Source organism: Macrobrachium nipponense, chromosome 35 (genome assembly GCF_015104395.2).
Source record: "Macrobrachium nipponense isolate FS-2020 chromosome 35, ASM1510439v2, whole genome shotgun sequence".
Lineage (NCBI taxonomy): Eukaryota > Metazoa > Arthropoda > Malacostraca > Decapoda > Palaemonidae > Macrobrachium > Macrobrachium nipponense.
Genome location: NC_061096.1, coordinates 28,463,278 through 28,476,761, shown reverse-complemented (window position 1 = coordinate 28,476,761; position 13,484 = coordinate 28,463,278). Strand labels below are relative to the sequence as shown.

General features: G+C 35.5%; 2 protein-coding genes across 3 annotated transcripts in view; one reads left to right on the top strand and one right to left on the bottom strand.

Annotated features, from left to right (window-relative positions):
- The window catches only part of LOC135208527 (inactive dipeptidyl peptidase 10-like), a 710,904-nt gene that overhangs the window by 116,667 nt on the left and 580,753 nt on the right, over window positions 1-13,484 (top strand). The window lies entirely within an intron of this gene.
- Window positions 2,264-13,484, bottom strand: part of LOC135208304 (uncharacterized protein DDB_G0271670-like) — a 52,476-nt gene continuing 41,255 nt past the window's right edge. Inside the window, exons 7-8 of the mRNA XM_064240406.1 lie at window positions 10,138-10,231; window positions 2,264-2,383 (exon numbers count right to left, since the gene is read on the bottom strand). Coding sequence (XP_064096476.1) covers window positions 2,264-2,383; window positions 10,138-10,231 — 214 coding nt within the window. The remainder of the gene's footprint in view (window positions 2,384-10,137; window positions 10,232-13,484) is intronic.

Sequence of the window (13,484 nt, the reverse complement as noted above, 5' to 3'; positions counted from 1 at the left end):
AGTTGAAATTGCTCTATAAGGGAAAATCGCACAGCAATCTGAATGTTCACGAAAAATAGTAAAAAAAATTATTCATTTTATCAGGATTCAATTTTTATCTCCCCGTGTTTGGTAGACATTGTGACGATGATAATGATTTAGATGATCAAGACAATATTATGCTTAAATTTTTGCTGAGAGAGAGAGAGAGAGAGAGGAGAGAGAGAGAGAGAGAGAGAGAGAGAGAGAGAGAGAGAGAATGCCTTCATTGTCTGGTTGCACAGTGGGTTCTCCTGTCCCGTTTTGCATGGCGAGTTTGCAACACAAAGTCTTGGCCCAAGATTTCGTGTCTAGCCTGTCATGAAAGGTATTACCTGTCTGGCAAGAAGTTTCGATCAATCCCCTGAGATTATAAAGACCGTGATTGCACTGAATAAATCTTGTGATTTCATTTTGACGATTTTACGATTTACATTTGCGTCTTGGTTATATTCTTAAGAGGGATAAAGTGACATTGCTTTGAGCATCTAGGTATATGTTAGTTACGATGTCTAGACAGTTTTTTAAGAGGCTTATTTTTAAGCAAAGTGTAAATGAGGAAACACGACCGTTCTCTCTTTTCATTTTTGCTTTCGTTTACCTCCCATTCTTTGAACATTATCTATTTTAAGACCGTGATTGCACTGAATAAATCTTGTAATTTCAATTTCTTAAGAAGGATAAAGTGACATTGCTTTGAGCATCTAGGTATTAGTACAGTACAATTAGCTCAATTTTAGCTCAAACCTCAAAATTTAGAATGACAAACTGAAACTTTGGGAATATGTAGAAATGATTTGTGTTATCTTCATCCAAAAAGTCCCGAAAAAAATCCAGTGACGGGTTTTCGAGTTTTTGGCCACAAAATGGCGGCCATTTTGGAATTTTCAGTTTTTCTCATTTATTGCTCCTAAAGGGTAAAAAAATAAAATTGGTAGATGAAATATACATTATTTTGTATTATATGGTAGTTTTAGAAGCTATCTGAATAAATTTCATCAGTACTAAATACATCAGTGGGAAATTATGGGCCTTTATTTAAAAAAAAACTCTGTTACTCGTAGTTGACAGGAATATTCCTATTCCTGCTAATGGAAAAATTATTGGTATATCAAAATTTTTACCTAAATAAACAATCTGCAGAGTCTTCTTGTCTTTCAAATGACACCAAAATGACACTTCTAGGACGCACCATTGCGGGGTATCTTTGTTTGAATACAACCAAGTACTTCAATTGGTGACATTAGCAATTACCTAGTTCCTACCATACAATCGTCAACATTTTGCCGTTGAAGACATTCATAGATCACATGCTTATGATGTTATGATTAGTTGAGGATAAATTCTAGGTCACATAACCATAAAAATTATGTAGTGAACTGAGCATAAAACCGGTAACTACTTGCAACACAATACAATGTGGAAAAAAAATTATCAAATTAGTTTGAACTATACAGCTGTACAGACAAAAATAAAAACTTCAAACTTGATGAATCTTCATTTTTACCCACAAGGGATTATGCATTAATTACGCTAAAACAAAAATATGAATCATTCTTTTATTATTTCTCGTAAATTTTTTATTTTCTTTTTTTCTGTAAGGGTTGAGAATAGTCTTCATTTTCAGTTTTGCTCTGTTCTTCTACATATCCATCTATATCTCCTTCTTCATCTTCATCAAATGAACATTGATTATTGCACCCATGCCCAGCACAATACCCACACAAATGTGTGCAAGGGAGTCCACTTCTCCTGCACTCGGCAGTTCAGTTCACAACCTTTTCTACAATTACAAGTTATAATATGAAGTAGGGAATGTGGTACGGGCTTCTTTAAGCGATGTTACTGGTCTTAGTCGGTCATATTTTCTAACTTCCAACCCCAGTCAGTGGGGGTCTAAAGTAATCCCTTGCCACTGATGTACTTGATGGAAGGTACGATAAGAATGTTGGCGTGCTGCTGCTGATGTTGGAGGAAGTGTAGCTAGATCAAATTTGGCATGTACAGGCTGTTTAGCTATCGTCCTTAAGTAATTAAAGTACCTGTTTGTTTATCAAGACTACCTTCTGGCTTTCCTCCATACAGACCAGAAGAAATGCTTCTCTAGCAGCAGCTATATCATCTGCAGAGGCCTGGGGGTCATTAAAAATTCGCATCTTGTGACTTATTACAGGATCCTCCTGTAATCTTTTATAAGGAACCCTTTTACCCTTGCGATACAGAGCAGAGGTTGTATCGCAACCTGTTATTGCATGCAGAAGAGCAAGCTGTCAGTCATGTCCCCCATTTTGCTCTGAATTCTTTCACTGCTGAATATCTTATCAGGATGTGCTTTTTTTGCTGGGATCATCATTTTGATGTCCGTCTGAGGTTTGGCAAGTGCAATTAAGAGGACAAGAAGATCAGTGTCCTCCCCCACAATAACTGATTCCTTTCCTGAATCTCGTAAATGAGTTGCTGTTGTTACTATCAATCTGTCAGCATCTGCCTCTGCCTGATGGACCTTACAGCCAGCAGTTTCCAGATGGGCAGATAGGAGTTTGATACAATCTATCTTGTTTTTTAATATTTCCTAAGAACTCCTGCTGAAACACCGGGACTTGTATGTGGCTTTCTACAGCTATAACTCTAGATGATTGTGTCCTTCCTCGACGAAAGTGTTCTTCATCTTTTGTACTGTGAGTGTCATAGCCATCAAATACTTGTGAGCGTTACCTCTACTTCTGTTTAATGAACGATGTATACTGAGAACATATCTGACTGAATGTAGCAGGACGTTGCCACACAACATGATGTAGAAGGTACCCACCATCTAAAATATACACTGCTCCAGCTGGAGGAACATTTTCACAGGGTACCAATGCCTCAATGACTGGTACAAGAGCAGATTTTTTTGCTTTCTCATAGAAAAATCACCAAAGAGGGAAGGTGGTTGAGGTGCAAGTTCATACCCCAGATATGATGCAAGGTCAGAATCACTTCTAGCAACGCTATATTCGATGGAATAACTGGTTTGCCATTGACAGTAATCTGTGTATCATTAACATAATTGATTTTGTTACAGATGACAAACGAACCTGATGTTGTTTCTTCGCTGTAGATGAATATCTCTGAATGCTTTTCCTTCCATTGTTTTCATTGATGCTCTTCCAACAGTATAGGCTTCATCACAATTCACTTTTTCATTGGCAACAATACCCCTCGACATGGAGATTAGGATAGATGTTGGTCGGTTGTATGGGTTGTGTACAGACAGCCAATTTTTGAAGGTATTCATGTCAGTAAGATCACGAGTCTGCCGCGATTCACGAAGGTGAATATGCTGTTCTGAAGTGGTAGCAGTAACTCCAATAACAGACTCAACAGCATTAATGATACTGGCTGTTGTGGGCATTGACTTAACCCATTTAGCGTTAACTGATGTCGTTATTCCACGTCCTCGGGTGAGACCTCCAGATGTTTTGATGGAAGGCAATTGTCAATTGTCATATCGGTCCAGATCCCTGACCAGAACTTGTCAAATCTTCTAATTGTGAAATATCCCTCTGTTGCAAACTTTTCAAGCTCCTCTGGTTTCATGACTTTTTCCAGTTTATGCATTTGCTGTAGAGAGACTTGAGCAGACTTTGCATAATTCAGGTGTCCTGCTGCATGCAAGTAAGGTAGCATAAGTTTTACACTGTAGAGGTGAAGATTCCAATCACCACAACACTCTGCCCTTATAAAGTTTCACAATTGTAATACACCTAAAATACTGTAGCCATAGCTTTTCGGTTCTTCCATAGGATTCAACATCTGTAAACTTCATTTCAAGTTGATTCATGATGGACTTTACAGCACTTGAATTTTGCTGTTACCTCCAGTGTTTTCAGTGTTGTCAAACAAAGACATGCAGCAGGTTTGTAAGTCTTTCTTAAGGGTTTCATTAACCGAAGATGACTCCAACAATAGTACTGCTAATGCAAGTTGAGTTAGGAAATGAGCTCGAAGACTCCTGGCATAAGAAGCAACGTCCAATCATCATATGAACAACACTGTTCTTTGCATACACTGGCTCCCACAGTTCTTCAAGGCCACTTCCAGCCATTATGGTCCCTATAGCTCCTAAAAATGACATAAGAAGATGAAACCCTCCAAGGCGTACAGTGACATGGGAAAGAGGGCTACTGCGACCAGCAGCAAGAACCATATCACAAGCTTTAGAGTAAGTGGTTGGCCAAAGGTTACCATGACTGTAGACTGTTCACTCTTTAGACCTTCTTCTGCAGCATTCAGGAGGCAAGTATAAATCGTAGAAGGGTTGGTAGGATCAAGATTAACAAATGGTACAGGTAGTACAGCTGATGTCTTGTAAGATGAGCTTTTTTACTGTATATCTTGCTCATAAATCCACTCCAATTCGGGCATGGGAGACTTGAAGCCATGTGCTACATATCCACAATGTGTCAAGTTGTTGGGCTAGTTCTACACTTGCAGGTTCTTGTACAAGTGTTTCTATATCTTCAGCAGTCAAAAGTGCATAGACCTTTGCCAAGGCATATGGTACACAATAATTTGCTAAGTCCCTGAGTTGCTAATGCCTCACTGTCAATTCTCTCAGCCCTGGGAATGGGCCGTGTTTTTCATGAACTTGATCTGCAGGTGTCATACACTTGATTCCTCCCATTGAGTGGAATGTATTATGACCATCTAAAGTTGCAACATTATAGTCAGCATTATCATATACAAATTGGATATATGACCGTGGGATCTACTGCAGTTGATGGGTTCCATTGTAGCTGATGCTTCATACAGCAATACTTCTCTATATGGGGCACAGAATCCTAGGTTAGAAACGATGTCAATCAGTACTCTTGATCCATACTTTCTGTGTAGATGAACACCCAGACCAGTTAGCATGGGTGAGACAAATTATCTAGGACGAACAGCAGCAATGATAGCATGCTGTACTGATTGACTTTCTTTGTATTTGATTATCATTTTTTTTCGGTTTCAAGATTCCATCAATTAACATACGAAGATAATCTGGAACAAGCTCACAATTTCCAGAAATGACTTGCTCTGCTGAAGGGAAATACCTCACAATTGTAAGCTTTTGAACGAATGTCATTTCGATGATCAGAAACAGCAGTTTCTATCAGTCTTCTAGCATCTCAGCAGATCACTTTTTCGTGCATCATACCATTCATCCGTTAAAATGTCTTTCATACATTCAGTGAAACACACCACTCCACTCTTACCTATCTTATTTAACTATTGTTATTTGATTTCCATAATGGTTCTTGAGTTTCTTCTTCAAGTATTGATTACCGTAACTTAATACCAGCGTTTTCATAGGTACTCATAATTGACGTTAATTCATCAATAGAATACTGGCATTCATCATTTTCTTCCAAATACTCGCACAGTTTGATAAATGCTATTGACTTTTCCTTATCCATTTTTCGTCCTGTAGTGTAGCTGTTCCTGGCCTTGCACTGCCTGGCCTCAAGAAGTATTTGTAGCATGTACGATGGTTAACGCCTGCAGATGTAAGTAATATTATTTATATATTCAAAGATACTATGGCAGTGCATGTCATAGAAATGTTCCTTTTGGTGTCATTTAAAAGACAAGAAAATTCTGCAGATGATTTATTTAGATAATAATTTTTTTTGATATACCAATTATTTTTCCAATAGCAGGAACGGGAATATTCCTGTCAACTGCTAGTAACGGAAATTTTTAAATTTTTAAAAATAAAGGCACATAATTTCACACTGATGTTGGTAGTACTCAAGAAATTTATGTAAATAGCTTCTACAAGTATCATATAATAAAAACCTGATGTGTATTTCATTTACAAATTCAATATTTTACCCTTTAGGAGCAATAAATGAGAAAAATTGAAAATTCCAAAATGGCCGCCATTTTGTGGCCTTAACTCAAAACCCGTCACTGGATTTTTGGGACTTTTTGGATGAAGATAACACAATTCACCTCTACATATTCCCAAAGTTTCAGTTTGTCATTCTAAATTTTTAGGTTAAACCCTAATTGTACTGTACTATATATGTTAGTTAGGATGTTTAGACAGATATTTTAAAGAGGTTTATTTTTAAGCAAAGTATAAATGAGGAAACACGATCATTCGCTCTTTTCATTTTAGCTTTCGTTTACCTCCCATTCGTTGAACATTATCTATTTGCCCAAAGTGTTTGCCGGTCATATTTAATCACCAACCTTTCTGGACCCCTGCAGATATTTGTTTAATTCAATAAACAGTTGGGGATAGAATTAATCGCACAGATTAGTTATGTCATCGTTTTTCTGCCAATTGGCAATAATATTCATTTTATCATTAAATGAGTTTCAGTCATCAGTGAGGGTATATACGAATGGTGAACCTCTAAAGATTAGTTCTCAAAATGCCTTCATTATGCTTTTATTGTAAGGGTTCGCAAAATAGTTATCATAACAAATATGCTATTTGTCTGAAGGTATTTGATATCCTAATTGTGCTTTTCAATAGCTTGTTTGTGCTCTCTTTGGAAATTACATTTTTTACATCAGGTTTTATATGATTAACGGAACAAACTAAGGTTGATATTTCCCTGTACATCCGTGTGTGTTTGTGTGTTTTGGTTATTTATGCAGAATAGCCTAGTTAATTTTTTTTAGCAAACTGAATCGCAAATGACTTTCTTATGAACACTTCTTACTTGTGCTTCAAAATCATAATCTGATTTCATTTTATTAAACTGATTCCCTCAAACAAAAACACGGTTAAAACTATTTACACTTGCAGGATAAAATTCATACTTACCAACGAACTGCAATAACATCAAAAACGTTTTGACCCAAGACTCCTCAGAGACTGCAAACCTCCGCAAAGCAGAAGCAATTCTCCAACGGCCAAAAGAGGCCCCTTCTCCAAAAGTTACACTTTAGTCTCTCCGAAAATCCGAGGAGTTCCTCGTTGGACGAGTGGTTTCCGCGCTCGGCTACTAATCCGGTGGTCCGAATTTCGATTCTCGGCTCGGCCGACGCGGAATCAGAGGAATTTATTTCTGGTGATAGAAATTCATTTCTCGATATAATGTGGTTCGGATCCCACAGTAAGCTGTAGGTCCCGTTGCTAGGTGAACAATTGGTTCCTAGCCACGTAAAAATATCTAACCCTTCGGGCCAGCCCTAGGAGAGCTGTTAATCAGCTCAGTGGTTTGGTAAAACTAAAATATACTTAACCAGATACGAGGTCCACAATGCGTTAGATTTCTCCACGGCTTATTTTGCGTAATACAATTGAATGCCCCCGCAGGGGGATAGGTGGTGCACTGTCGGCGTTACTTAAGGGTCATGTTTAAAAATTCCCTTTGAAACACAAATTAATTCACAAAATTCAGCTCTTGTTTGACGTTTTGCATGGTGACTAACCATTCGACAAAGTTAAGTAAACTATTGGAAATTGACGTAAAACTCATCAAGCTAAAGTGGTGATACATAATGATTAAAAAGTTGAATTCCATGCAGTGAATTATCTTCCTGAATGGTTAGTATCCATGAGAGCTTAGGCGTTTGCTGCAAATTCTACGCTTCATTGTATGAATAGAGCAATGAAGTCTTCATATAGAGAGAAATATATCTGAGACTATCGGTATGATAATTTCTAAATATTACCTCAGCAATTCGTATAACAGTGAACCTGATTTTGCTCCGACACTATCCAAAGAACTGGTAAATCTATGAATATATATATATATATATATATATATATATATATATATAGATAATATAATATATATATATATATATATCTATATATATATATATATATATATATAGATATAGTATATATATAAAGGCATAAGCCACGAAGGAAAAATAAACAACGGAGTTTGCCGCAAGATCTTTCTCCAGGTGTGCCGGATTCTAGGTACTAATCTCCTTATAATCCCTATCTGTCCATTTACGAGCTTTCCTGTACTGTCAATTCCTCATGTAAGTCAGTTTATCTGCTAAGTAAAGGACGTTCAACGTCGAAAGATCTTGCGGAAACTCCGTTGTTTATTTTTCCTTCGTGGCTTATACCTTTATTTATGGATTTATCACGTTCCAAACTTTCGTGATTCAGTTATACTACATACATATATCATATATATATATATATATATATATATATATATATATATATATATATATATATATATATATATATATATATATATATATATCATATATATACATAATTTTATACATCTGTGACATTTATGATGCCTTTGGTTTAATAGTTTTCCCGTTCGTTTAGAATCTTGAGAAATGCCTAGGCTATGAAACATGGTAGTAGTATGTACCAGTTGATGCTCAAATAAGTTATGTATGTTTTTTTCACTGTTATTCAGTGTTTCTCGAGCCGCTGCGTAAGGCTTCTTAAAGTAGAATTACAGAAAATGGCAACTGTTGCGCTTATCATTTGGCATTTGTTGCGTCTTTATATTTCTTCTCCAAAATCCAGTCTATACGCTGTTTTTTTTTCTATCTGTCCATCCGCCTGTGGTGTTTTCGCATGGTAACACTGCGTCCCGGGCTTTAAATAGTTAGGTCATGTGTAAGTTTTAAGTAAATAAAAGGATATCTGGGTGTACATTTCAACTGAAAAGTGTTTTAATAATTTACTGTATGCGAATTACACCGTTGATATTCGAAATAGGATATTTAAAGGCCGGGACGCAGTGTTACCATGCGCAAGTACCACAGGCGGATGGACAGATGGAAAAAAAAACAGAGTATAGTTTTCATTCTTGTATTCATCAGTTCAGTAGCGAGTAGACTTCGTCTTTTAAGATGGTGTAGCCTACGAGTCACTTTACCAAGTTATTGAATTTGCTTTTTTGATTCATATATGGAAAAATCATTAAACATAAAACGTTTTGGAAATTTGAGCCAAATGTTTTATAATTGTAGGTGAAACATTTTCCCAGCGTGAATCGTTTAGAAATTGCATTCAGCACAACCATTACTGGTTTACCGAGGGATCTGTATCAATAGAGTCAAACCGAGTATATTTGGTCGTTAACTACTATATATTCGTCTTTTTATGAAAAATGCAAATGTATACTTTTTGTTGTTGTTGTTGCTGTAAAACAAATGTCATCTTTTGCAGGTACGTTAAGGCTTGGGACGTTGTTCATATTTTCAACCGAGTGCTGATAATAAATTGGATGAAGGCGGTCGAGGTAATGTAAGAATTAGACGTAGAGTGCATGCCGTAGAACCTCATCAATATCATTTATTAATAATAATGGTTTTTCTGATGATTTCTTGGCAGTGCATCTCGAATTAAGCACCATTGTTATTCATATCATGAGAAGGAATATTGCCTTTATCTTTTTTCATCAAGCTTGTTTTGATTCCTGAAGTAGACGAAGAAAATTTATTATAACAGACGAAATACACTTTAACTGAAAAGGTTAAAGTGTCCGACTGACACATTTGTACATAGATACACGACTTTCTATACGACTTTCGACAATCCGCAGAAAAGACGTGACACGAGCAGAAGTTGTCAATGATAATGAGGAGATGGGAGTCGAATGAAAAGAAACGTATATTAAACAGATTAGAAGAAAAACAGACAACTAATGATATTGCGTAGATGGGAGGAGATTGAAAAGGAAAGGTTAAATAGGTTAGAAGAAAGATGATTTGAGATAAAAATAAATCGCGTTTGACTGATTATTTCAGCACAAAATTTGTTCATCTCGTATAACATAGAATAAGGAGAGGAAATAGTCATCTCCCGCCGCTAACCCTCGGTCTTTTCAAGTAAATCCAGGGAGTTCCGACTCTTAGATTTTCTATAATCTCATTAAGAACTCACGCAGCAGAAGACCGCATTAGATTCCTCCCCTTTTTAGTCGTAATTTAACTACGTTCTCTTTTTCGGAATATGGATTTTTTTCTTTTATATTTTCTTCCCAAAAAACCCCTATATATTTCATAATTTTTCCTGAGTATCAGGCAGAAAAATGTCGAAACTGAAGGATAAAAATTGCAAGCTGACCTTCATCTTTCATGGCTTGGTGGAAGATTGATCGTATAACTGCAAAACTGAACACTTGACTTGGGAAAGGCTTTTACTTGAGGACCATTGCCTCGCGCTGCTGCGTTGGACGCCATGATGATGATAATGATGTTGGTGATGGAAAATCTTACAGTTTGAGGAACTGTTGATCTGCAGTTAAATACTAGGATATATGCACAGATAATTTGTACATTAAAATTCATTAGATATACATGTATATGTATATATATAGCCTATATATACATATACATACATACATATATATATTCTCATCCAGATCAAGGGCAGGAGCACAGAAACAGATGACACCATAACCATTTATTCCAACGTTTCATGATGCGTAATCATATCATCAGGGAGAGATCTACAACAATAAAATACAATTTATTAATATAAATGAATTAAAAGAGCTAATATATACAATTAAAAGAGCTATATATACATATTTGTGTGTTTCTGTGTTCGTGTGTGTACCTGTGCTCAGAATGTGTATATCTATGCATGCGCGCGCGTGTAGGAGTGGCTGTGTATCTGTATGCATATAAGCGTAATGGGCAGCTCTTGCCACTACCATCCACTCTGTCTCTAGGTCCCGAGATGTCTTCTCCGTCATTTAAAAATTATGAAATCTTACTCTTTTCGTCAGGAACTGTGGTACATAAAGTACGAAAAATAATATTCAGTGTTGAGAAATTCTCAGGGAGTGAGAGAAAGGAACTCGCATTTTTATTCATTTGTTTATTTGTTTTTTACATTTCCATATATGTTTTATTGAATATCTTTTTTTAGTTTTAAGATTTTTAAAGTTTTTAACTTATCTGTACATATTTTCTCTTCATGCATCTTGCCATAAGAGCTGTTAAAGCTCTATTACTGGCTAAATTTTAATCTGCCAGTGGCATTCTAACTAATAAAAGCTCAGAGAGAGAGAGAGAGAGAGAGAGAGAGAGAGAGAGAGAGAGGGAGAGAGAGGTGGTGGCTGAAAAGATTAATTTCAGAGTCAAGAATCTCTTAGCATGAGTTTAAGTGGAATTTGGAAATATATACACCCTCCTTAACGACCTGCCGGAGAGAGGGTTAGGGTGACGTAGGCAAGAATTCGTGGGAAAAAAGTGAGGAAATGGTAATTTACAAGAAAAAAACTAACTAGGAATGAAATGAATTAGAAGTAAATATTACAAAGAGAGAAAAATGTGGTTGAGGAAATGGCAATTTTCAAGAAAAATAAGTAATAAGATTAATTAGAAGTAAATATTACAAGGAGAGAAATATGAATTTGAGGAAATGTTTATTTATTAAAAAAGAAAACAGAAAGAAATGCATGAGGTGTAAATATTATAAGAGAGAAAAATGAGTTTGAGGAAATGTTTATTTATAATAAAAGAAAACAGAAAGAAATGCATGAGGCCTAAATATTAAAGGAGAGAAAAATGTTTGTGAGGAAATGATAATTATAAAAAAAAGGAAAGAGAGCAATGAAATGAATTAGAATTAAATATTGCAATGAGGGGGAAAAAGCCTTGTTTTCAGTCATTTGTTTCGAAGGAGTCGCGTCGTTGTAAATTGCAATTGGAGAAATCTTTAACTCTGACAAACCACGAACATTCAAACTACTACTTCCATTCAATCCCGACTTTTATAGATTGCTGTAATGTTCTTTAGTACGACCCAGCAGAAGACCGCATTAGACGCCGCTTCCTAACAAATCAAATTATACTTCTCTCAGGTGGTTCCCACTTTTGGAATTTTGTACTTCCGGATTACCTCCCCCACCCCCTTTTTTTTTGGACGTCTCTCCTAAGAGACAAACAGTTATTGTATTGCTAAGTAAAAAGCCACAATAATGCATATGAGCATTATTGTATTTTCCCAAAATATAAAAAAGGGGGTTCCAAAAATTTTTTTCTGCCAAAAATAAAAAAAAGGGGGAATTAAAATTTGTTTTTCAGAATACAAAAAATGGGTTGTAAATTTTTTTTCAAAAATACAAAAAAGGGCTATACATTATTTCGAAATACTAAAAAAGAGGGTTTAAATTTTTTTCCAAAATACAAAAAAAGGGTTAATTTTAATTTTTTTCAAAAATACAAAAATGTGTTAAACATTTTTTTTAAATACAAAAAAAAGTCGGTTAATTTTTTCCCAAAATACAAAAAAAGGAGTAAAAAAAAAGAGCTTTTGGCCACGTGCATAACGGCCCTCCTCAGCCAATTGAATAAAAATACATAGAGCTCATATACATTGTTGTGGCTTTTTACCCATTATTCCGCTCACGTAGTGATGAGCCATAGATAGTTACTGCATTAGCTTAGTTAATTCCGTTTTTTCCGTATAATATTGAGATGTTTAATCTCCTTGAGAGAGAGGAAGAGAGTAGAGAGAGAGAGAGAGAGAGAGAAGAGAGAGAAGAGAGAGAGAGTTATTTTAGGGTCCTTTCTTCTATTTTCTGTACCACTCACTTTTCATTTCATCAAATCATTATTTGCCTCTTTATCCAAAACTTTTAGCAGCTGTATTGTCCATCAAGTGTAAATCTACTGCGCCTACTTAGTCTAACAACTGAAGGTCGAAATTTTATTATATATATATTGCCGATCTTTGTCAATACAACACGAAATAAATCGATGTTTATAGTATTACATCATAAACCAGACTCTGTTTCTGTAGAAAATCATTTGGATTTACAGAGATTATATAAGTGAAAAGGTTTATTTTTTCTTTTTAGAAACTGACTGCAAAAATATCAATGAAAAATGTGTTTCTAGAAAATAAATTTGATTTACAGAGAAGGTTATGTTTTTTCTTCTTTTTAGTAACTGACCGAAAAAATATCAATGAAAGATTTATATTTTTTTCTTCTTTTAAGAATCGGAATGAAAAAACTGGAGTAAATTTTGTGTTTTTTTCCATTAAACAAAGAAGGTATAAAAATTACAACTTACGCCATAACACGAATAAATCGAAGGTATCCGTATTTTATGGCTTCCAGGGTAGGTTTTTCCAATGAAGATAGATATCTTTGTGACGCTTAAACTTTTAATATTAAAGTAGTTATTTTTCAGTACCTTGGTGTATATAAAAGAAAAAAAAGACTAAAACAGTCTTTCATTTTACACTGCAGAAGTTTGGCCAGTTTAGGATAAGGTGAATTTACATAATACGTCTTAAAAAATTGACAGTTCCTTGTAAAAAAGAATTTTTATATAACTCCCTTTAAGAAATACAAAGTTACTAACTAGTATCCGGTAATTCTGACTGAAAACCTCTCTCTCTCTCTCTCTCTCTCTCTCTCTCTCTCTCTCTTAAAAAAATGCAGCTCCCTTGAAAGTTAGTGACTAGTATCCAGTAATTCTGACTGAAAACCTCTCTCTCTCTCTCTCTCTCTCTCTCTCTCTCCACCCTA